The sequence below is a fragment of the Delphinapterus leucas genome, chromosome 15, assembly GCF_059928025.1.
Source record: "Delphinapterus leucas isolate spDelLeu-1000000601 "Yukka" chromosome 15, BTC_Dleu_Yukka2, whole genome shotgun sequence".
In the NCBI taxonomy this organism is placed as follows: Eukaryota; Metazoa; Chordata; class Mammalia; order Artiodactyla; family Monodontidae; genus Delphinapterus; species Delphinapterus leucas.
The window spans coordinates 31,930,970-31,953,262 of NC_143143.1; the positions used below are offsets into that span (position 1 = coordinate 31,930,970).

Consider the following 22,293-nt stretch of genomic DNA (forward strand, 5'->3'; position numbering starts at 1 on the left):
AAGCAACAGGGACAGGATTTCACCCGGGTTTCTCAGATGTCCAAAAGCACACTCTTCATGCTCTGTGTTACTGCCACCTCCAAGTGAGGAAAAAGGCTGCCCTGGGAATACAGAGAGATGGAGCGTGTGGCTTTGTGTATGCTCTTCCCTCCTCCTGGAATGCTGTTCCCACTGTCTTCTCAGCTTGAATCTCTCTCATCCCTCAGAACACAGCTTAGCTGTCACCCCTACTGAGAAGGCTTCCAGGACCTCATGTCCCTCCAACCTTACCCTCTTCCTCAACCTTCTATGTGTATATTTCCAAAGACGTGGTGGATGGAAGAGGGCTGCACATTCTTTGCCACTCCTCCTAATCAAAAGTGAGTCTCTTTCCCCCTCCTTGGATGTGGGCTGACTATAGCCAATAGACTGGGCAGAAAGGGCAACGGTGCAAATGTCAAGGCTGAGCTTTAGGAGATATGCAGCTTACATTCCCATTCCTTGATTCCCTTTAGGAATCCAGCCACCATGTCAGTGTTTTTATTCTATGAGAATGCCTACCTAAGAAGTCTGCTTGACCAGAGACCACCATGCTGTGAGGAAGCCCAAGGTAGTCAAGTAGAGAGGACCATGGCATAGAGACAATCACCAAGGTCCAGACATCTAACAGAAACCTTGGAACTTACTGCCCAGCCCAGCCACCAGCAGAAGATGAGTAGATGAACCCAACTGATCTGTCCAGCTGAGCCTTACCCAAACTCCTGAAGCTAGAAACATGAGCAAATAAAATGATGGTAAGTCCCTATTTGGGGAGGTAGCTTGTTAGGTAGCAACACGTCACCAAAGCAAACACTATGATTTGTAATTATTTAATAGTGTTGTTTACTTGTTTCCATCTCTCTCTCCTACAAGAACATAATCACCCTGAGGGCAGAAACCATGCCTGTTTTTGCCTGTCCCTGAATCCCCAGTGCCTGTTATATAGTAAGCACTCAACAAATAATTGCAAATAAATGCTTTACCATCAAACTAATAACCAATGTATAAGTAGGAATAGCAGTAACAATAGAGCAGGGATAGTTGCAGTCATCATAACAGCGATCATCAAAAGAATAGTAATGTAATAGTAGCAGTGACTGCTGCCATGCTGAGTTAAAGGAGTAACACAGAGAAACACCTCTCAAAAAGATCATCGTGGGCTTCCCTGGTGGCGCAGAGGTTGAGAGTCCGCCTGCCGATGCAGGGGACACGGGTTCGTGCCCTGGTCCGGGAAGATCCCACATGCCGCGGAGCGGCTGGGCCCGTGAGCCATGGCAGCTGAGCCTGCGCATCCGGAGCCTGTGCTCCGCAATGGGAGAGGCCACAGCAGTGAGAGGCCCGCCTACCGCAAAAAAAAAAAAAGGATCATCGTTTTTAAGGTTATTGTTATGAACATTGTCATCACAGCAACTCCCTTTAATGCATGAGTATCATATGCAAGATACTGTGATAGAGGCTTCTGTACATTATCTCTACCTTCCACTTACAATAACCCCAGAATATAGTGAAGGTAGTACTATTCTCAGAAAACTCAAGTGATGCTCATGATTACAAGATGCCCAAAGACTTGGGAAGTTTCTAGGTGGGTTTTGGGGAAGCGGTATCCTCACTGGTGGATCCTGGTTTCAAAGGTGCTGGAAGGTAGATGATTTAAAACAAGGATCTTATTGATGGGGAAAAGGACAAGTGGAAGAAAACAATCCAACTGAAACCTCAGGTAGGGAGCACCTTCTCGGAGCCCCTTCTCATATCCCCTTGTTCCCCCTGCTAGGATGGGGTACTCACGGGTCTCCCTAGTGCCCCATTTCAAGGTCTAAGCCAGTGCTGATGGCTCAGCCGTGCCTCCATTGATTTCTCACTCTTCCTGGGCACAGACAATGTCTGACTCATTTCTGTTTCCCAGCAAGGACCTGGCACACAGTAGGTGTTGATAAATGTTTTCTGCACTAAATGCAATTGGGATCAATGCCCAAAAGGCAGATTCTCTCATTTCCATTGTTTAAAAATACCACAGATTTCCCCTTATGCATTATGTATCACAGAAATTAATTTATCCGGAACTGTTTTCCAATGCAGTTTCCAAAGGCTCTAGTCTGCATCCAGCTGGAAAACTGTACTGGTGTGGGGGGTGTCTGGCTAGTCTCTGACTCTGTCTGTTAATCCCAAACACCACAGGTCCAAGGATAAGGGTCTGAGTGAAAAAGTCAGGTCAGAAGCCGACGTTTCCTGATTCCCACTTCCCTTGGCAAGGTCAGGATGGATGGATCTCACAGAATCAGGTACATCTTTCCTGACTGCCCTCACCCCAAACCCAGTGGCTTCTCCATTCTTCCCACCCTTTGGGAGAGGGCTGCGGGAGAAGTCGTACAGAGTTGTGGTTATTAGCACGGGTTGTGGTTTCAGACATAACATGTGCTAGTGACGTGGCCTTGGGAAAATCATCAAGTCACATCAACTCTTCAAGCCTTAATTTCCTCATCTGTAAAAAGAACATCATTACATCGACACTCAATGGCCAATCTCAGGATTAAATGATGTGGGGCTGTAGCACCCCAGACTAGTATCAAAGTTCACATGTGGGCATATTGCATGTTACAAAGAGCTTCGGCAGATTCTTTGGTCATTTGATAATTGCTCCAACTCTGTGAGTGAGGCAGGGTGTAGATTATTTTTGTGCCCATTTGGAAGATGGGAAAACCAAGAACTCAGAATGATGCCTAATCATAGCCCCCGTGCCAATTACATGCCAGGCAGAGTCATAAAGAGCTTTGCCTGAAATATCTTCCTGTGTTCACAAGAGTTACAAAGTTAAGACAATTATATTCTGAAAATTGAGGATCATGGAGATTAAGTAACTTGCTTAAATTGTTAAAAGGTGGTGAAGTAGGCGTTGAACCAAGACAACCTGACACCATAACTGGTGATCTTACCCACTGCCCTGAGTGACTTGCTTAAGTGAATGCCCAAGTCGGAACCAGAGCTAAGCAATTCAAGCTTTTTTCTCTCCATTAGCCTATACACTGATACTCAATTTATAGAAAACTCTGTGTGTTTCAGATCAAAGCTAAAACATTATTAATTAACTCCAGTCTGGCTGTCCTATTTTTAAAAGGGCACAGATTAAATGTGTCAAAATTCAGATTCAACTATATTTTATTTCTTGTTTCCTACATGCCAAGGGTTTCCCTATTAATCAATCCACTTAAGAATCACAGCTAATAAGATAGGCATTATTCTGTCCATTTTAAAGATAGAAAAATAGAGGTTTGCTTAATGATATAATTAAGTGTCTCACAAGTATCTCAAAGTTCATACACACACGCTGAATTTTTGATCTCAACTCCTTCTGTTCTTTGGAAAATGATCCTTATCTCCACCAAGACTCAACTCTATAAGAGTTGGCATTTACCCAGGCCCAAGCTCAGAGTCACTATGGACCCCATTCTCTTTCTTACATACTACAGCCAACAAATTGTCCAGACCACACTAGTTCATGTTGCTGTCTCTTGTCTGGACCACTGCAGTAGCTTCCTAACTTCTCTTTCTGTCACCCCCTACCCCACCCCATTTCTGTGACCCTCTAATTAATTTTCCATAGTACCATCAGATCATTCCTAAAATCAAAATCACATCCTGTCATTCTCTTGCTTAAAATCCAATGGCCTCTCAGTGCAAAGGATAAATAGATACACCTCCACCTCCACCCCCAATATGGCTCACAGGGCCCTGCATGAGTGTTCCCTGACCACTTCTTTAGCCTCATCTTGGGCCATCTTTTCCCCTTCCCCAACCCAGACACACTGACTTTCTTTCATTTGAATACACCAAGTTGCTTCCTGCCAGGGATGTGGTGGGAAGTGGTTAACACCCAGCTCTACAGAAAACAAACCCCCAAGAGCCCTGATTTGTAACACTGCCAATTTCCGTGGTGTAAGTACTCTCACTATGGCCATTCCAAGCTACTAACATGGCATCCTGGGCATGCTGGGGAGAAATGCACCCTTGCACAGCACCTATACCTTTCCTTTATGGCAATTTCCACAGATGTAATCATTCAATTATGAAAGTGATTTCTGTCTGTTTGTTTGTATTCTATGGTTTATACTAGACTGTAATTTCCTAAAGGAGAATCCATATCTATCCTTCACTCTTGTACCTCCAAGGCCTAGTACTCTGCCTCCCAAATAGCAGAAACTCAAGACATATTCATGAATCAGTAAATGACACACACTTGTTGAGTATTTTATTCTAGGCTCTGTGTTAAGCACGGAGAATAAAACAGATGAGTAAGGTACCATGGTGTCCTCAAGGACTTCCAGCTGTACGGCAAAAGTAAAGTTTTAAATTATTGTAACGTTGTTGGGTGAGCATTTAGTAGATTAATGTGTATTGTGACATATTGTAGGAGTTCAAGAAACAATTTTATTTTGTTTTTTGGATACCAGAGGGGTGAATTCTCAAGGCACATCCTGCATGTAAAGGGAATAACAACTCCGGCTTTGAGATGGTATCATGAAAGGATTTATAGATGAACAAAGGCTGGGAGTAAGTAAAGATCTGATAGAATTTCCAGCAAAAGCAATTACCAACACTTCAGAGTTTAATTTCAGCGTGGAAGGCCTCCTCTCCAGCGAGCTTCCTTCCTGATGCTTTCTTACCCAGTTCATTTTCAAACTATACTGAGGTATCGAAAACCACTTGCATTTCTGAGCCGTAACACACGGTGAGATGTCTGGCAACAGGACTTGCCAGCCTCCCCACCGTGAATAAAAATGATGTGGACCAATTGCTTACATCTGTGAAAACCTATGTAACTATAAAGGTAGGCCCCAGTTTCCCGGCCCCAGAAAGGGCCTGGGAGCCCAGCAGCCCTGCGCTGGCCCAGGGAAAGGATGGGAAATTCAATTTCAGAAGGGCTGTTTGCAAAGTAATCCAATACATTATGGTGTGTGCATTATTATTGTATTATATTGAGTAATATCACATTTAAGAAGATTTCATAGCATCATAGCCATTCACAGGGGAATATAAAAGCGGTTAATAAAATAGAGAAGTACAATTTCCCTTCAGTGTTAGTTTTGTTCCTATTATACTCAGAATAATAATCAGAGGTCCACTTAGCTTGACTTGGGAAGTATCAGATCTGTAATTATCTCATGTCTACAGTGTCGTTATCAAGGGTTCAGCCCCAGTATCACGCCACAGTGAATCCTCAGAAAGCCTGCACAACTCACTACCCACGTTGAGGAAGGAAAAGCACAGGGCTTCCTAAAGTGCCACCCCCCCGCCCCCACACACACACCAGGGTAAGTCCAGATGCCTGTGCGGCCTAGGCTGGGCTCTCTGCTAGAACTAAGCTGCAAAACAAAACCTGGATCCTGTTTACTAGGGCTTCCTTCTGCCGTGGGTAGGCTCCTGCCCTATGAACCCTTATTTTGAAAAGGAAACATGTGATTTCCCCCAGCCACTCAACCTAACGCCTCCTTCTTGCTAAGGCAAGTGGAAAAAACATTCTCTGCAGATTTGTTGAGAGCAATGAAAGATGCTTAAATGACTGTTTGCTAAAAACTCACCTTCGGTGGCTCTAACCAAGCCTTTCAAGGCTCTTCTGGGGATTAGCTGTTCTAGCTACAGGAGAAGTGATCTCTTGGGGCTTTCTTACCACCTTCTCATGTCAGCCCCAGAGCTGGGCCCCAGTTGCCTATTTTAGTCAAGAGTTATTTCCACTGCCTGTGCCTATGTGTGTAAAGACCTGCCATGGTGTGTTAGAAAGAGCAGTTCAGTGCCTTTGGCATCAGCCAGGTCTGGGTTTGAGTTCTGTGCCCATCACTTACTGATGGTACCACCTGGGGCAATTTTCATCACCCCTGAGTCTCTGTTTTCCTTGTCTGTGAAATGGGGGTAACACTACGTGCCGCTAGGTTTAGAATAATGGACTGAAAGCCTGAATACATTACCCCAGACTATTAATACTTACTCTATTAATAATAACACTTCTGGCATTCATTTCATGATCTCAGAAGATGGAAACACTTGCTACACTCCTGCTCTGATTTAAATCAAAGTCAATAGTGATATAGGTTTCACTTTCAAAGGTTTTCTTTGAAAATGTGGGCACTGCATGTGTGTATGGATATGTTTGGAGGTACAAGGGGATGCTACATTTCTGATGTAACTCTGGAATTCATTAAATTCTGGCATTACGCAAACATTTATTTTCTTGCCAGAGTTCCACAGGGAAGTCCAGTTTGATGGAGAAGACTAAATTAAATGCAGTTTATTTTTCAGGTCAGGGAAGAAATTAGGATTATTGTATTAAAAAATAATCCAGAAGACCCAGATACCCTGGTCAAACTCAAATGTCTATGAGGGCCAGTCCAGGTAGATGGAAAAGGTAAGTTTGGTGAAATACTATAGGGAGTGGTGGCAACTACGGCATACAGTCTTGGGGAACAGCCCATCTTCAACATTCGCACATCATAGCCATGTTTTGTTAGACTTTTCCACTTTTAATCAAAGCCAGGTTATACTGTAAAATCTCCCATTTTTAATTGTAGGCAGTTTATTCCATTGGGAAGCCTGAGGTCTAAATCAAGTCAGCAGGCCAACAATATATAAGCTTTGTCCTAGATCAGGGATTAACACACTTTTTCTATAGAGGGCCAAATAGTAAGTATTTTCAGCTTTGCAGGCCCTGTATCTCTTTACAATTACTCACCTCTGCTGTCGTAACGTAAAAGCAAAGCAGCCATGGATAATGCATGAATGGATTGGTATGGCTGTCTGCCAATAAAACTTTATTGACAGAAAGAGGTGGTGGGCCAGAACTGCCCCATTGGTCAGTTTGCCAAGCCTTGGCCTAACTACTTAACGCTGATACTAAAGGCCTGGAAGAGGCGAAGGCTGGAGAGAAGACGGGAAGGCTGGGCTGGCGAGGGGCTCTGGGTCCCGTGGGCAGCTGGATCAGGTAGACTGACAGCCAAGGCTCCGGGGTCCATGCAATGCTTCCTACTCCTCTTTCCAACCTTTGATCAGGTCCCCTCCATTCTTCAATGCCAAGAGTTTCTGGGATTCAAAACTGGAGAAGACTCCCAAATTCAAGGACTAAGCTGCCTTGCCTCCCTCCCGTCCCCAAACTTCCCCCTCCAAGAGTCAAGAAGACTCTCTGGGGCTCGTCCCCCCGGCCTGCCCCACCCCTATCATCTCTTTCTCTTTTGTGAAGCCACCAGATGAGCGTCACCCAGAGACACTGCCTGGAAGCCCAGGCAACTCCTTGCATAATTGCTAACCTGACTCCCACTTGCAAGCCAATTAGAGGGAAAAGGGGGGACGAGACCCACCTGCTGTCATTCGGGTGCTACCGCCACCACCGCTTTTCTTAGTAAAAAGAAAAAAGGTAGTTAATTTCTGCCCCTAAAAAAGGTTAGGGAACAATCTCTTTAAGTTACAGTGTGATAACGTGAAGCAAAGATGCAGAAGTCAAATACAATTTGGGTTATAATTAGTGATTTCCTTGTAGCAAGTTTCTCTGGGAGATCAGCTTGCCAAGTGGTCTGAAGGTCCCTTTCACTCCGAGGGGCCACTGGATGCCACGTGGGGGGGAGGGGGTGATTGGGGGATGGAAGAGTGTGTGTGTGTGTGTGTGTGTGTGTATGTGTGTGTATGCTGTGTGTTTATAAATTGAAGCAGTTTAGACATAAATCCAGAATTATGGGGACAGCGATTATTAAGATACTTGTCTGCTATGATATTATCATGTTTAAAATAGCAGGGTAAAATAAACTATTTCTGATGGGGAAGTCAAACAGTGTGGGTTTAGGAATCCACCAGGCCTCTGCTGGCATTTACACTCATCCCTTTATTAGTTGTATGGCCTTGGGGCAAGTTATTTAACATCTGTGCTGTTTCCTCACCTGTCATTCTAGCATCACCACATGCATCCCTTGATGGGCTATGGAATGTGACTAAAATTTTCAGCATAGCGTGTGGCTCTTGAGTGAGTTAGGGAGCGGACCCTGGAGGTGGACTGGCTGCCTTTCAATCCCAGCTCTGACCTTAGTGGCTTTGTGATGTGACCTGGGTACTCTCCTTGATTTCTCTATGCCCTGATGTTCTCACCTAGGTAACAAGGGGTTTTAATTATGGTACCTATTTCCTCCGGATGATGTAAGATTCCATCAGATCACGCACAGAAAGCTGGTAGCATCACTGCACTGGGCATCTAACACATGCTCACTACATGCTAGTTACTGTTATCTAGACGTTACTCATACAGGATAGTTGAATCTTCTTTTTTAATTTTCTTCCTTTCGGCCCCCAAAGCTTCTATTTGTTTTTCCCCATCTACCAGTCAAGATGCAGATTTACAGTTCCCCCTTTTAAAAGACCAGGGCAGCCCAAACTTGTTGAACTGTGTTATTTGCAACGACTTCCATGATTTTTTAAAAAAACCTTTTTGCTTCCACAACAAGTCTGCAATACTTAAGGCTTCATACTACCTTGGTCCTGATGGCCTGGTTTGTTTTGGACTGTACTGTCTGCAAGCTTTGGTTTATTGGAGAACAAACTTGCCCATGTAGCTTTGTCTCAAGGACACTGAGATCGCATAAGAGTCAGGTCCTCAAGGCTGGATACATTCTGCTCCTGATATCAGAGGGACGGATTAGTGTCTGCATTGTGTTGACCTTCCCTCCTAAGCCCAAGAGTTAGTTGCAGGGCCCATGAGAGTTTCTGTGGGATCTCCACTCTGACTGGCTCATCTGCCAGACCCACCCACCTCACAAGGGTCTGGTTACTTTACTATGGGGGGGCAGAACCTACCCTTCGACCTTCTGCCCTTCTGGGAGCTTGGGCAGTGACCTGGACCTAGCTCTACATCAAAGGCTATAATCTGGCAATCTGACAGTCTCCATACTCTTCAGGGTGCAAAGCTGGAAACCCAGACTCCCTAGTTAGAGTGTTTGGACCCAAGAGCAATTGGGACTAGAGCCGCTTGGAATACATAACAGTACTGAATGAGCACAGCCCCATCAGCACAGCCACCAGGATCTGCAGGAGAGAACTAGATAAAATAAAGACTCTTTTTAGAATTCTGGAAGCCTTTCTGAATGTAGGGCCCACTATTGGCTGAAACCTCTGGCTAGGAACCAAAACCGCATATCAAAGAGAAATGAAGCCTTAAATCATATAGCTTGACTCGCTCCTATAGTCAGGGTCAGTGGCCTTTGACCATTTTAATGCAGAGATAACCCTAAATAAGTGAATTTTGAAAGCTACTACAGAATCCAGGAGACGGAGAGGAAAAAAAGCATGGTCATAGCCAGTAGGATGCAGAGTGAGGGGCATGGTGCAGTGGAAATTTTCTTATAGGACGTCCCTGTTCTGGTTTCTGCTGTGATATTCGCTGTGTGACTCAGGCAGATCCCTTTCCCTCTCTGAACCTTGGCATTATTTGTAAAGAAAGCATGTAGACCAGATGGTCGCTTCCAGCTCTAGCATTCTATGCATCTCTGCACTGTCATGCTCAAGCATCCAAGCTGCCTTTTTTATAAACCTGAAATAGGGTCTCACTCAAAGGATTAAAGTTCCTAATTTCACCTCTTATTTTGAAAATAGTGGGAGGGAGACACAAGAGGGAGGAGATATGGGGATATATGTATATGTATAGCTGATTCACTTTGTTATACAGCAGAAACTAACGCACCATTGTAAAGCAATTATACTCCAATAAAGATGTTTAAAAAATAAATAAATAAACGAAGTTTCAAAGACTAAGTCGGGGGTTATAAACTCAGTGTCTTCAGAGGCTGGGCAAACAAAAATAAGTGAAACAGGAGCGGACAGGAAAGCACATAAAAATCCAAAATGCTGCTTGCTCTTGAAAAAAATCAAGATATTGTAATGCTGGGTCAGCAATCCAATATGGCTGTGATTGGATGGACTGACAGGGAACTGCCTTTGGATGGACCATGTGCCCTCAAGACTACCAACAGGGCCTCCATCAAGGGGTCACAAAGCATCATGCCTAGGGTTTTATCATTCCTATATTAATGGGGAAAATTAATTATTTCTTTTACCTATGTCTCCATCATAAACTAATCTCTTTCAAATACGTATGTTACTTGCCTGGACCTGAAAGTATTTGGGTTTCAGCCCTTAACTTATGTAATCACCTTACATCTGTACAGTGAGGAGATTGGAATAGGTGCTTCCCTCCAGCTCTAACACTCCAAGGGTCTAGCTGAAGCTCCCAGGAACCCTCAGTTAACGAAGCACAGCCAACTTCTTTCTCCTGCCTAAAATCCAAATACAGCACAGACTTTGTAGGAATTCACTATCAACTTGCAAAATATATGGCCAGGAATTAAGAGCATGACCTGGTGGTTGGCTAATGAGGGATTCAAATACTGCCCACAGAACAGATTAACGTCTGAATCTAGATTCATTTAAAAACAAACAAACAAGAGCAATGAAACCACCTCATGAGGCCCATGAGCTGTGCAAAGGTTCTTCAACACCTAACCAGTCGTTTGTGTAGCTCGTAGACAGCCCACTTCATCTTCGAATTACCTGATCATTATCCCAACACTTCACAATGACACTGTGCTAACACTTGCTCAAAGACTAACACCTTAATCAAGGATACAGACTGCTTAGTCATACTGAGAAGGTAAAACTGATGACAATGTATATAGGTATGAACAAGCACAAAACACCAAGTTTATCATTCAGACAAAGTCACGATGTAACGTTTCCAATGACTTAAGACTTCCAATGGAAATATGACAGTGAAATCCCGCTAAGAAAACTGAATAGGTCTGATCTCTCCTCATTCAGCCAAAGCAAGATGGCTTCAGCCTTACAGACAAAACTTCAGTCATAGAGTCCTTTAATAAATCCTAACCTTGCTCTTCATGACCTAGACTTAGGTCAATGACTTGCTTGTACCAATCAGCCGAACTCAGGTGTAAGTGATTGAAAACTATTTGTAAGGAAATCATCACATACAAGAATTCCTTTTAAATAAGTGTGGGGATTTGGGTCTTCATTTCCCCCTTAACACAGAAAATGTCACAATTCTTAGGATGGATTTACTGTCCTGAAAAACATTTAGAATGAAGAATTCAGGACAGAGGAGAATGCTGTGATTTCCCACTGGGAATGATGTAATTATTTCCTAATTATAATGGTTCATATGGTAGAACGTTTACTGTGTGCCCATCTCTGTGCCAAGCCCTTCATTGGCATTATCTCATTAGGATGTCATAGCCTCACATACACAGAGGGAAACAGTGAGGCTCAGAGAGGTTCCATCACATGCCAGTGGTCCCAACCCGGGTCAGAACTGGGATAGAACTCCCAGCTCTGTAACATGATGCTTCACTGCTTCTCCTGGTAACACCTAAGGGTATTTATTTTTCCAGAGCCATTTTTCCTGACCTGTCATGAGAACCTTCAGTTCTCCCAGAATCCAAGGCTGTAGCCTGGTCCTACAAAGGGACTTGGGTCTCTGATGCTCACAGCTTTAGAATTATCCTAAGCTGGGCTCAATGGTGTCTCCTGGGCCACCAGGACGCGGCACTCTTTGGTCAACAGAGGCTCTGGAACAGTAAAATGGCCCTGGAATTGGGTAACACAGGCCTTCAATTCATCCTGAAAACCACAGACCATTTATTCTAAAGCAAAGACAGGAGGCAAAGGCATTAATACTCGGCCTCACGAGGGAACAAGAAGCAGTACCTGTGTCCTTAAAGTAAATGTGAACCTTAGGAGAGCAGAACTGATATTGACAAAACAGCTCAGCTACACTGTCATCTGAAAAGACAATTTTGAAGCCACTGAAACATATTATTGGAGTTTGCTCAAGGCACTGGTCTCAAACAAGAGACCGCACTAAGCCTGTAATATTGCACATGCTTGGGTCTGCTGGGGCCCTTCCCAGGGTGAAATGAGGAATTCCCAGGCAAAGCATTCTTTTCTGCCACATCTCTGGATGCACAGAAGAGCCCAGAGTATGTGCCCAGGCCTGCCTGGGGGTGCCTTCTGGGCTTCGAGTCCTAAAGAGTTTTGATCTTGAGTCTGCCACACCTGGTTTGGAGCCCTGGTTTCTACCTGTTAGCTACAATGACCTTCAGGAAGTTACTTGCCTCAGGTTTTTCAACTGTAACATGGTGATGACAATGCCTCTTAACACACTTTTCTTTTTTTTTCTTTTTTTTTTTTTGGTGATGGAGAGTCAAGATGACTTGAGATTGTGCATGTAAAATGATTACAACATAGCCTGACGTTCAACGAGCGAAAATTGTTCTTTCTGAGACTGTGATTCTCTGTCTCCTGTTTTGATGTAGCTACTTACCCTATTTTTAGATTGGCATCCCTCAGTGATTTTGCCAAACTTTAAATGTAAGCAGGGGATGCCAAAGTCCTCCGACAGGAGGAAGGACTCTCTGGTGCTTTACAATTTGTCTCTGATGACTGTTTCGAAGGGAAGAGGAAGGGTATTTGGAGAAGGGCAGGGCCACTGTGGAGGAAGGGAACAGTAGGACTATAAGAGCAGAGAGGTCAAACAACCAGCCCAAGCGCCTTCAGCTTGGAAATGTTAAAGAGAGGGGCGAACCCTGACACACCCAGATTCCAGGTTCTTAGCTGACCTGCTTCTTTAAATTGGAGAGCAGGCTGAAGGACCCAGGCTCGGGGCAAGTTCTAGATTGTTCACTCTGGTCCCAGGCACTGGTCATCTGAGCTGCTGGCCGGGAGAACTTGTAGGGAAGAGCCTGGAGATTGAAGAAAGTCTAGACTTTGACACTGGCCACATCTGGTGAGGGTCTCTACTCTGCCATCACAACTCCTCCAAACTCCACGACATCTTGAACCACTTGGTCCCTCAGTGTAAAATGGGGAACGCTAATATCATGTAAAAGGTTTGGTGTGAGGATAAAATGAGATGAGAGATTGAAAGAGCACTTAGCAGGGTCTGTGACCACAGCAGGCCTCAATCAATGGCAGCAGCCTTTCCTTTTCTTTTCCCTGACCAGGCAGCTCTCAAGTTACTTTCTTCTGTTAGAGAGGGGCTGTCTCCAGCCCAGCATACACAGGTGGAACGGCTGTGAGCTGAGTTGGGTGGCGTGTTGTGCTAGCTAAGGCTGTGGGCAGCAGGCCTTCTTGGGACTGTCTGTGGGCTGTACATGGGCTCTCTGGAGGGTAATGTCTACATTTAAACCCATGTACCTTTAACCACTCACACAGAGACACTGGAGGTAGACAGCAATATTTGTACTCAGCTGCTCACTACAGCCTGACTGGGAATAATGACATGGCAAGATGAACCCCAGAAAGAACCTAAATTCCATCAGTGGGAGACCTCTGTATGTAAGATGGCAGACAAATATGCAAAAGAATGCAAAGCGTGATACAGAATGACCTCCCAGATATAAAAGGTGCCAAAGTGGGTGCTTAGTAGATTTAAATGCTGTCCTTTTGGGAATGGAACTAGTGAGAAGTTAGAAGATGTAAAGATTGAATTAGAGACAGAGAGAGATAAACTAGAGATAGAGGGAGAAATAGACAAGCAGGCTGCTGTAAACCGAGTGTTTGTATTCCCCAAAAATTCATATGTTGAAATCCTAGCCCCCAAGGTGATGGCATTTGGAAGTGGGGGCCTTTGGGAGATGATCAGGTCATGAGGGTGGAGCCCTGATTAATGGGATTAGTGCCCCAGAGAGCTCCCTCACTCTTTCCACTATGTGAGGACACAGCAATGAGACAGCCCTCTATGAACCAGGAAGTGGGTTCTCACCAGACACCAAATCTGCTGGTGCCACAATCTTGGACTTCCCAGCCTCAAAACTGTGAGAAATAAGTATCTGTTGTTTATAAGCCAGCCGATTTATAATATTTTTGTTATAGCAGTCTGAACGGACTAAGACATATGCTTGTGTTTGCATAAAGCATTTCTGGTAGAACTGGTGACTCTTGTTTCTGAGAAAATCTTAGTTTTCATTATATACACTTTCTAGTGTGTGACTTTTTGAAACCACAAACCTGAATTGCAATAATAATAATAATAATAATAATAATAATAATAATAATGGCTAGTTAACTAAAAGGAATGCATTGAGAAATTTTCCCCATACCTTAGCTGCACAACTGGCTTCCAAAGCAGAGCCAGTATGTAAATGGTTAAGAAGAGGAAGTCGCCACCAGGCCATGTCTTATCTTCTTAAAGGCATTAATGAAAACTGGAGACACAGTTAGCACTCCGGTTGGAAGCACTGAAGATCAAGAAGAACTTGGCTCCTTAAAGAGCTCCTTTCTCTGTCAACATAGCCCAGAGCTCAGGGACCAAGCTCTAAAACTCACATTGTTTCTCCCATCAGATCCTGGAGCTGGTGGGAGACTTTTAGACAGACTGCAGAGGTGATAAAAATAGAAGTTAAGTTGCTATTGGAGATACATGGAGAATTCACCACTTGCAAATCTCTAATTATAATATGTCAAGAGTAAAATACCTTGTCAGGAGCAGTATCTGATATAATACAGCATTGGCTCTGTCAGCACAGTGATCCATGATGTGTTTGGAGGCCCACATTAAATAGACAATCAGCAGAAAAATGTCCTGCAGGGACTCATCTCAGCCCTTGGGGAACTGAAAGGATGACCTGGTAGGTCTTTTCTCTCTGTACTTTCCTCAGCTCTGGCTGGGAGCTCTGGGTGCATTCTGCTTCCCTTTTACAGATCCTGCACTTTGTGTTAAATCATGTGCATATATTAGATGTTCTTGGAGCCTACCAGATGGATGGATCTTTTCTCTTACCCCAAACTACTCTGTTTTTCAAAGAAATGATGGTCCCTCCAGTGGCCTCAGACCGGCATTAAGCACATATCTGTGCATATCTGTCAAAGGACAGTTGGAGTTGTTTCAGGTACAACTCTACCCTGTGGGGAATAAATCAGGTGTATAATACAGGGCCATGTTTTCCGGGGTTGGGAGAACCATGGCTCTGACCCACTTTGAGGTTAAGTGAAGAGAAGGTGCCCCCGGTAAATGCACAAGGATGCAGAGACAGTTTGAAGAAACTTGCCATAGACTATGTTCTGCTCAGTCAGGTCAGGGAACTACAACTCAAAAGTAGGTCACAGACAACAGAAACATCTTTCCTTTTGGCAGAAGAGAGAAAAGCATAGGCATGTAATTGTAGCAGAAAACAAGATGGCACCTTTTAGGATGCCTGCTCTTTCCCCACACCAGCTAAGAGTATATGTCCTAAGACTTCCTTCAGGATCAGCCACAAAACCCCTCCTGCTTCACCTTATCATGGTCCTCTTTCCTTGAAGACTTCCTGTAAGCAGTATGTGCCACCCAAACATTGCTGGAATAGACAAAGTCACCGGATAACCAGCCTCACCACAAACTCACACTCCCCAAAGTCAGAGAGTTGCCTACTGCCCTTCAAAAACCCTAGAATTGTATGAGCCAGATTCCTGGCAGGTCTGCTCAATTTCAGGAATCATTCTGTTGCTTCTAAATCCCTTCCTTTCTCACTCTCTGTCAGTTGATAGTGAGCATGAAGGTAGTATAGAGGGACCTCCTCAGGTCATCTCTTGACCTCAAGATTTATCTGTTTCCTCACACATTTATTCTTCATTCTTGCTATGGTCTGAATGTTTATGTCCCCCATTCACTGCCCCAGACTCACATGTTGGAATCCTAAAGCCCCATGTGATGATGTTAGGAGGTGGAGCTTTGGGGAGGTGATTAGGTCATGAGGGTGTAGCCCTCATGAACAGCATTAGTGCCCTCATAAAAGAGATCCTACAGAGCCCCCTTACTCCTCCCACCATGTGCAAAGGCAAAGGCTCTGAACCAGGAATAGGACCCTCACCTGACCATCTGGTACCCTGATCTTAGACTTCCAGCCTCCAGAATTGTGAGCAATAAATTTCTGCTGTCTATAAGCCAGTCTGTGGTGTTTTGTTACAGCAGCCAGAATGGACCATGACACTTCTCTTCTGTTTCAAAATTGAAATGTTTTCAAATATTCATGGGAGCCCTTATTTGTAATGTTGGCCATTTTTTTTGTGGCCCCAAATGGAAAACAACTCAAATGCCCATCCACAGGTAAATGGATCAACAAATTGTGGCACATTCTACGTAATGGTATGCAAAGAGTAGGCTACTGATGCATGCAACGAGATGGATGAATCTGTGAACCATGATGCTAAGTGACTGACGCCAGAAAACAAAGAGCATATGATGTTTGATGTCACTGATAGAAAATTCTAGAAACTGAAAACTAAGCTACAGGAGCCAATCAGTTGGTTCCTGGGAATGAGACAGAGGTGGAGAGGGAAGATTGCAGAGGGGTGCGTGTATCTTTTCGAGTTATAGTTTTTCCTGGATATGTGCTCAGGAGTGGGATCACTGGATCATATGGTAACTCTGTTTTGTAAGGAATCTCCATACTGTTATATATAATATACAATGGAATATTACTCAGCCATAAAAAAGAATGAAATAATAATGCCATTTGCAGCAAGATGGATGGACCTAGACATTATCATATTAAGTGAAGTAAATCAGACAGAGAAAGACAAATATTATACCATATCATATCACTTACATATGTGGAATCTAAAAAAAATGATACAAATGAACTTATTTACAAAAACAGAAATAGACTCATGGTCAAAGAAAACAAACGTACGGTTACCAAAGGAAAAGGGGGGGGTGATAAATTAGGAGTTTGGGATGGAAAGATACAAACTACTCAAACCACTATATATAAAATGAAAAAGAATATAAATACATAAAACCGAATCACTTTGCTGTACACCTGAAACTAACATGTTGTAAATAAACTATACTTCAATATAAACAAACAGACAAACAAACAATACAGTGGTTTCCAGATTACAAAAAAAAAAAAAACTTTCGGATGATGGACATGTCTGTTATCTTGAGAGTGGCAGTGGTTCCACAGTTATGTACGTATGTCAATACTCATCAAATTGCACACAGTTTGTTGTATGTCATTTATATGTCAATAGAGCTGCAAAAAATAAAGTATTTCTTCTCCTTTCCCAGACTACCTATTGTATCTGTGTACCCTTGGTCCTATTCCTTCCTATTTCCTCTAAAATACTTTGTCACTTTCTTTCTTGAGTCATCATTCCCTATCTCTTCTTCCTTGTCCTCCCCATCGCAATTCTCTGCAGTGTAAACAGTGAATCAAAATCCACTCTCCTACAAACTGCTTTCTCTGAGATCTGTGCTCTTCCAATGCTATCTTTTCTTTTTCCTCTTCCCTCCAAATGTTTACAATGGTACTGTACATACCCACTCTGATAGTTCCCATTTATTCTTCAACTCCTGGCCCCCTGGCATCTCTCCCCAATACTCTACTAAGGCTACTTTCTCCTGGGTCTTCAGTGATGTCCACACTGCCAGCTTCAATAATGTCTTCTCAGTTCACATCTGCCAGGCTGCCATGACAACACTCTCCTGGTTCAACCCCCCATCTGGGTACCCTCTTTACAGCTCATTCAATAGCTCTTTTTCTTCCAAACCTCACCACCTATGAGTTCTCCAGTGATCAGTCCTTGACCTTCTCTCCATTCCCTACACTCAACAAATGAATCAATTCAGGCCTGTCCATACAAATGGATCACCGTACTACCTTTGGTGCTGACCAGTTGCTGTCTGTTAAATAACTTTCACGAGAAGTCCCAAAGGCACCTTACCATTGACTCCAGTGGAACCATCCTTGGTCTATGTATTTGGGAGTGGGGCTCCTCAGTGGCCCCATGGCTGAGACATCCATTCTCTGCTTCAGCCACTGAACTGCGCAAACCAGAGAGAGAGAGTGATTCCCAGGCTTGCTTGTACGGACTAATCCAAGAGTCTTTCACTGGGAATCTGGTGTGATGTCAAGAGCCTGAACTTGAAGGACCATCACACAGAAGTGGAGAATGATGAGCAAGAGGAAGAAAAGGCAGAGATGGATGCAGCTGGAACCTAATAGATGCACGCCAAGAACTAAGCTGTGTCTAAAGCCAGCACTTGTCTGGAATTTTTTGTTTTATAAGCCGATACATTCCCTACTGAGCTTTCCGTTACAGCAACAAGAAGCCTACGAAATAATACTGCTTCATCAGTGATTTTGAGGTAGATCTCTTAGAAAGTGTTTTCTTCCACGATCATCATAATACAATAAAGCCTTGGAAATCCATGCTCTAGAACTTGCGACATTATGACAAGTAACAGAACACATATCCTACACTCTCTAGTGGACCAAAACCTCTCTAAGGGAGGGAGCCTGTCTCCTCATCATTTCACCTCCTGTAGTGTCTGGGGCCCTGTGGACATCCAATATGCAATTTAAATGTAATCGTGTTGATCTCTGGAGAGTTCTTTTTGTGAGAAAAGGATGTTGAGCTTCTCTACTCCCCAGCTGGATTAAGATTTCCTTTAAGGTAGGTACAATTAACCCTTTCTTTCAAAATGTCATTTTTTAAACTTTTCTGGCTTAAACTCTTTTCAATGGCTTCCCATAGCTTTCAACATGGAACCCACTAGGCCTGCGGGATACGATCCCTGCAGGGGAAAACCCCCATTTTATCCTTTGCCATTGCCAATCTGTCTTCATATGCCCTAGACGTACTGCCTTTTTTTTAGTTCTTTGAATAAGCCCAGCTCTTTCCAACCTTGGAAACTTTGACCTTGGTATTCCTTTTGCCTGGATGCTTTGTCTTTTCCCCTTAAATATCATGTCCTTGAAGAAATGTTCCCAGACTACTCATTTACAAGTGGTACCTCTGATCTTTTTTTAGCCTCCCATAGCACCTGTTTTTTCCTTAAGAGCGCGTATCACAATGTGTGTTTATACAGCTATTTTATTGCTACATGTTTATTCTCTGTCTCTGGCACTAAGTTACAAGAGAGAAAGGACCATTTATGTTTGGTTCAACCACATCATCAAGTATGAGTCCTGGCCTGAGTAGATGCTTAATAAATATTTGTGAGTGAATGAATGAAACTTCCATAGCAGTTTGTATGGTTGGTCCATGTTGAGGCTTAATAAATGATGTCTGATGGGACCTTTTTTAGTCCTAAAATAACCTTCTCAAGCCCTAACACCATTGATTATGACAAAACAACCAGCATACAAATAAACAACTCCATCACTAGGTAGTCAACACAACAACAATAAACACCTACTAAATCCACAAACCCATTTAATGAACCCATCCCTAAGTTATAGCAGCCAAATACTAAAAAGGTAATAGCAGCATTATTGACAATAGCCAAGAGGCAGAAACAACCCAAATGCCCAACAACGGATGGATGGATAAACAAAATAGGATCTATCCATATCATGGAATGGTATTCAGTCATATAAAAACAATGAAGTACTGATCCATGCTCCAGCACGGATAAACCTTGAAAACATTCTGTTAAGCAAAAGACAGACACAAAAGGACATATATGGTATGATCTCATTTGGGGGAAAAATACAGAATAGGCAAATCCAGGCAGAAATAAAGCAGACGGGTGGTTCCCAGGGTCTGGCGGGAGGGAGGAATGGAGGACGTCTGCCTAATGGATACTGGATTTCCTTCTGGGGTGATGGAAATGTCTAGGACTAGATAATGCTGATGGCTGCACTACACTGTGAATGTACTTAATGCCACCGATTGTACACGATTAAATGGTTAAAACAGTACATTTTATGTTATATGTATTTTGGCACAATAAATAAGGGAGGACAAGCAATAGAAAAATTTTAAATTTACATTATTTTGAAAAATCTCCAAACCTAACCTGCAAATCAGTGAGGTACCAGGTAGCAAAGCTAGTCAATGGTTGCTTTGGCTACAAGAAATATATCATGCTTCAAACCAATAAACTTCTTCGCAAATACCAGTTTCTCAGAGGGCAGAAGAAACAGGCCCAATTGCCTTGCACCTATAAAGTGTTCTGGACTAGAAGCTGGATGTGTCCAGGCTTCTAAAGAATTCCACAGAACAAGTTTTCCTAAGTGTACATATACCTCTTACGGTATGCACGGTGTGTGGTTATTTTAGGTGGTACATAAATAAACATTGTGTAATTTTCATCGTTATTTTTGTTTAGGGTGGTTGTCCTTTATGGATAGCCAGCAATACTAGTTTCTATTGATGGTGGTGATAAACGGTTTCTTTTCAGTTTGTTTGCTTGTTTTCAATCCATTTCATCCATTCATATGCAATAAATCTGACTTTTTGGTGCATAGAGGTGTGTCACCTCCACCATCAAAATGCAGAACAGTCCTGCAAAATTCACTCCTGCTGCCCCTTGGTGGCCTAGGCCACCCACACCCCCGGGGGCTCTGAAATAAAAACGATGTTAGGGACTCAAGCCACAACATGAGTGAATTTCCAACGAATTTGGCTAGGGAGGGCTGGGGTGGGAATGGGGAGTGGCTACAATGGGCAGGAGATTCATTCTGGGGGTGATGGAAATATTCCTAGACTGTAGCAATAGTTGCACAATTCTGTAAATACAATAATAATCGGTGAGTTGTCCACCTCGAATAGGTGAATTTTATTGTATGTAAATGGTAGCTCCATAAAGCCATTTAAAAAAAAGATTATATTGTCACAATCTCATAATCATAGTGTATGATTCCCCTCAGATAACATAATTCCAGAAAAAGCAAAACTATAGAAGCAGAAAAGAGATAAACGTTTCCCTTCACAAATACACGCGGTTAATGGAAAATGTGTTGATTTAAATCAGTGCCAGGAGAAGATGCACGTCGGTAAGGTGAACTAGGCGGGGCTGGGATGACAAGGATGAGCTTAGGGGCTGCTTTGCGGGAGAGAGCCTCCACCCCCCAACCCCGACCAGTTGCACGGCGGTGCGCCCCGCTGCCATTCCCGGAACCCTGGGGTCCCAGCGCGCCCCCGGAGGCCAGTGCGCACTTACTGTGGCGGTGCCCGAGACGGTGTGCGCGCTCGTGTCCGCTGCGCTCTGCTCCGAGTGCGACTGCGCGGCAGGGTACAGGTTTAACGTGTGCTCGGGAACGGTGGTCTGGCCCGTGTACTCTGGCGCGGGGTGGGGATGAGGGGCCGTGTATTCCGCGGGGATGCCGTTCTGAGGGGGGGCAAACTGGGCCGAAGCGTAAGGCTGAGCCATTGTGTCAGGGGCAGCTGCTGCTTCCTGATTACCCTGGAAAATCAGAAAGAGAGAGAGGGAGTGAAAACCATGAGTGGGCACCAAGCAGAAACTTTCCCCCCGAGGCACAAGGACAACTGCTTTGTAAGCAGTAAGCATTGTAGATAGAGCCCCATTGTACAGATGGGGCTGTAAGCATTGTAGATAGAGCCCCATTGTACAGATGCAGAAATCGAGGCTCTGAAGGGTTGAAGACCCTTTCCCAATCATCCAGCCCAACAGCCACACGCTGTGAGGGCATGCGCTCTCCTGGATTGGGTTGTTCTGGCAGATCTTTCTAATTTCATTCCCGCTTGGGGACCTGTGAGCATGTAGTTGTCGCTGGTGACTGCAGAGCCTTGATTTGGTACTTAAAATGCCAAGACCGATTAAATTGCACGTGTGTGTTCTTGAGAGGAGAGACAATTCATGTAAGCATTTGAATTTAATCAACATTTTATGTGATTTGGCTCACATAATGGGACGGGGGTGGTGGTCCTTGCAATGGTCACAGCGTGCGTGTGTGTGTGTGTGTGTGTGTGTGTGTGTTCGATGTTCCCAGTGCCAACATGAAGCGGCTGATGAAAATTCAGGGCCTAATTTGGACAAAGATGGCCTTCTGTGATTGTCTCATTTTAAGTATCTCTGCAAAATGCTGGACTTAATTCTTAGCCTCATTAATCAATGCCTACTCCCATTCCCTGACTTATTATTTTTTTTATAAGCAGAGTATTATGTAACAATTCGCCCTTCACATCTAGGCAAAACATGCAGTGTGATACTTATAGGCAAGTCAAAAGAATAAAAAAAGAATTCAAATGCTTCCATTTCAGGAAGCATCTCTCTCTCTCTCCACCTGGACTCCCATAACTTTACTACCCTACACACACACACACACACACACACACACACACACACAAGGCATCAGGGACTGTAACCCAAAGGTCTAAATTTTCCACGGTCTTAAGAAGAAATGGGATCGCGCAGTCAGAAAGAGGAGAGAGAGAGAGAGAGAGAGAGAGAGAGAGAGAGAGAGAGAAAGCTTAGCAATTAAGCACACCAAATAGCTGCGTCTCCCATTG

General features: G+C 43.8%; 1 protein-coding gene across 1 annotated transcript in view; it reads right to left on the minus strand.

Annotated features, from left to right (window-relative positions):
- The window catches only part of RBFOX1 (RNA binding fox-1 homolog 1), a 180,694-nt gene extending 159,206 nt beyond the window's left edge, over positions 1-21,488 (minus strand). The window contains exon 1 of the mRNA XM_022552334.2: positions 20,984-21,488. Coding sequence (XP_022408042.2) covers positions 20,984-21,442 — 459 coding nt within the window. The 5' untranslated portion in view covers positions 21,443-21,488. The remainder of the gene's footprint in view (positions 1-20,983) is intronic.
- Between the last annotated feature and the right edge of the window lie 805 nt (positions 21,489-22,293).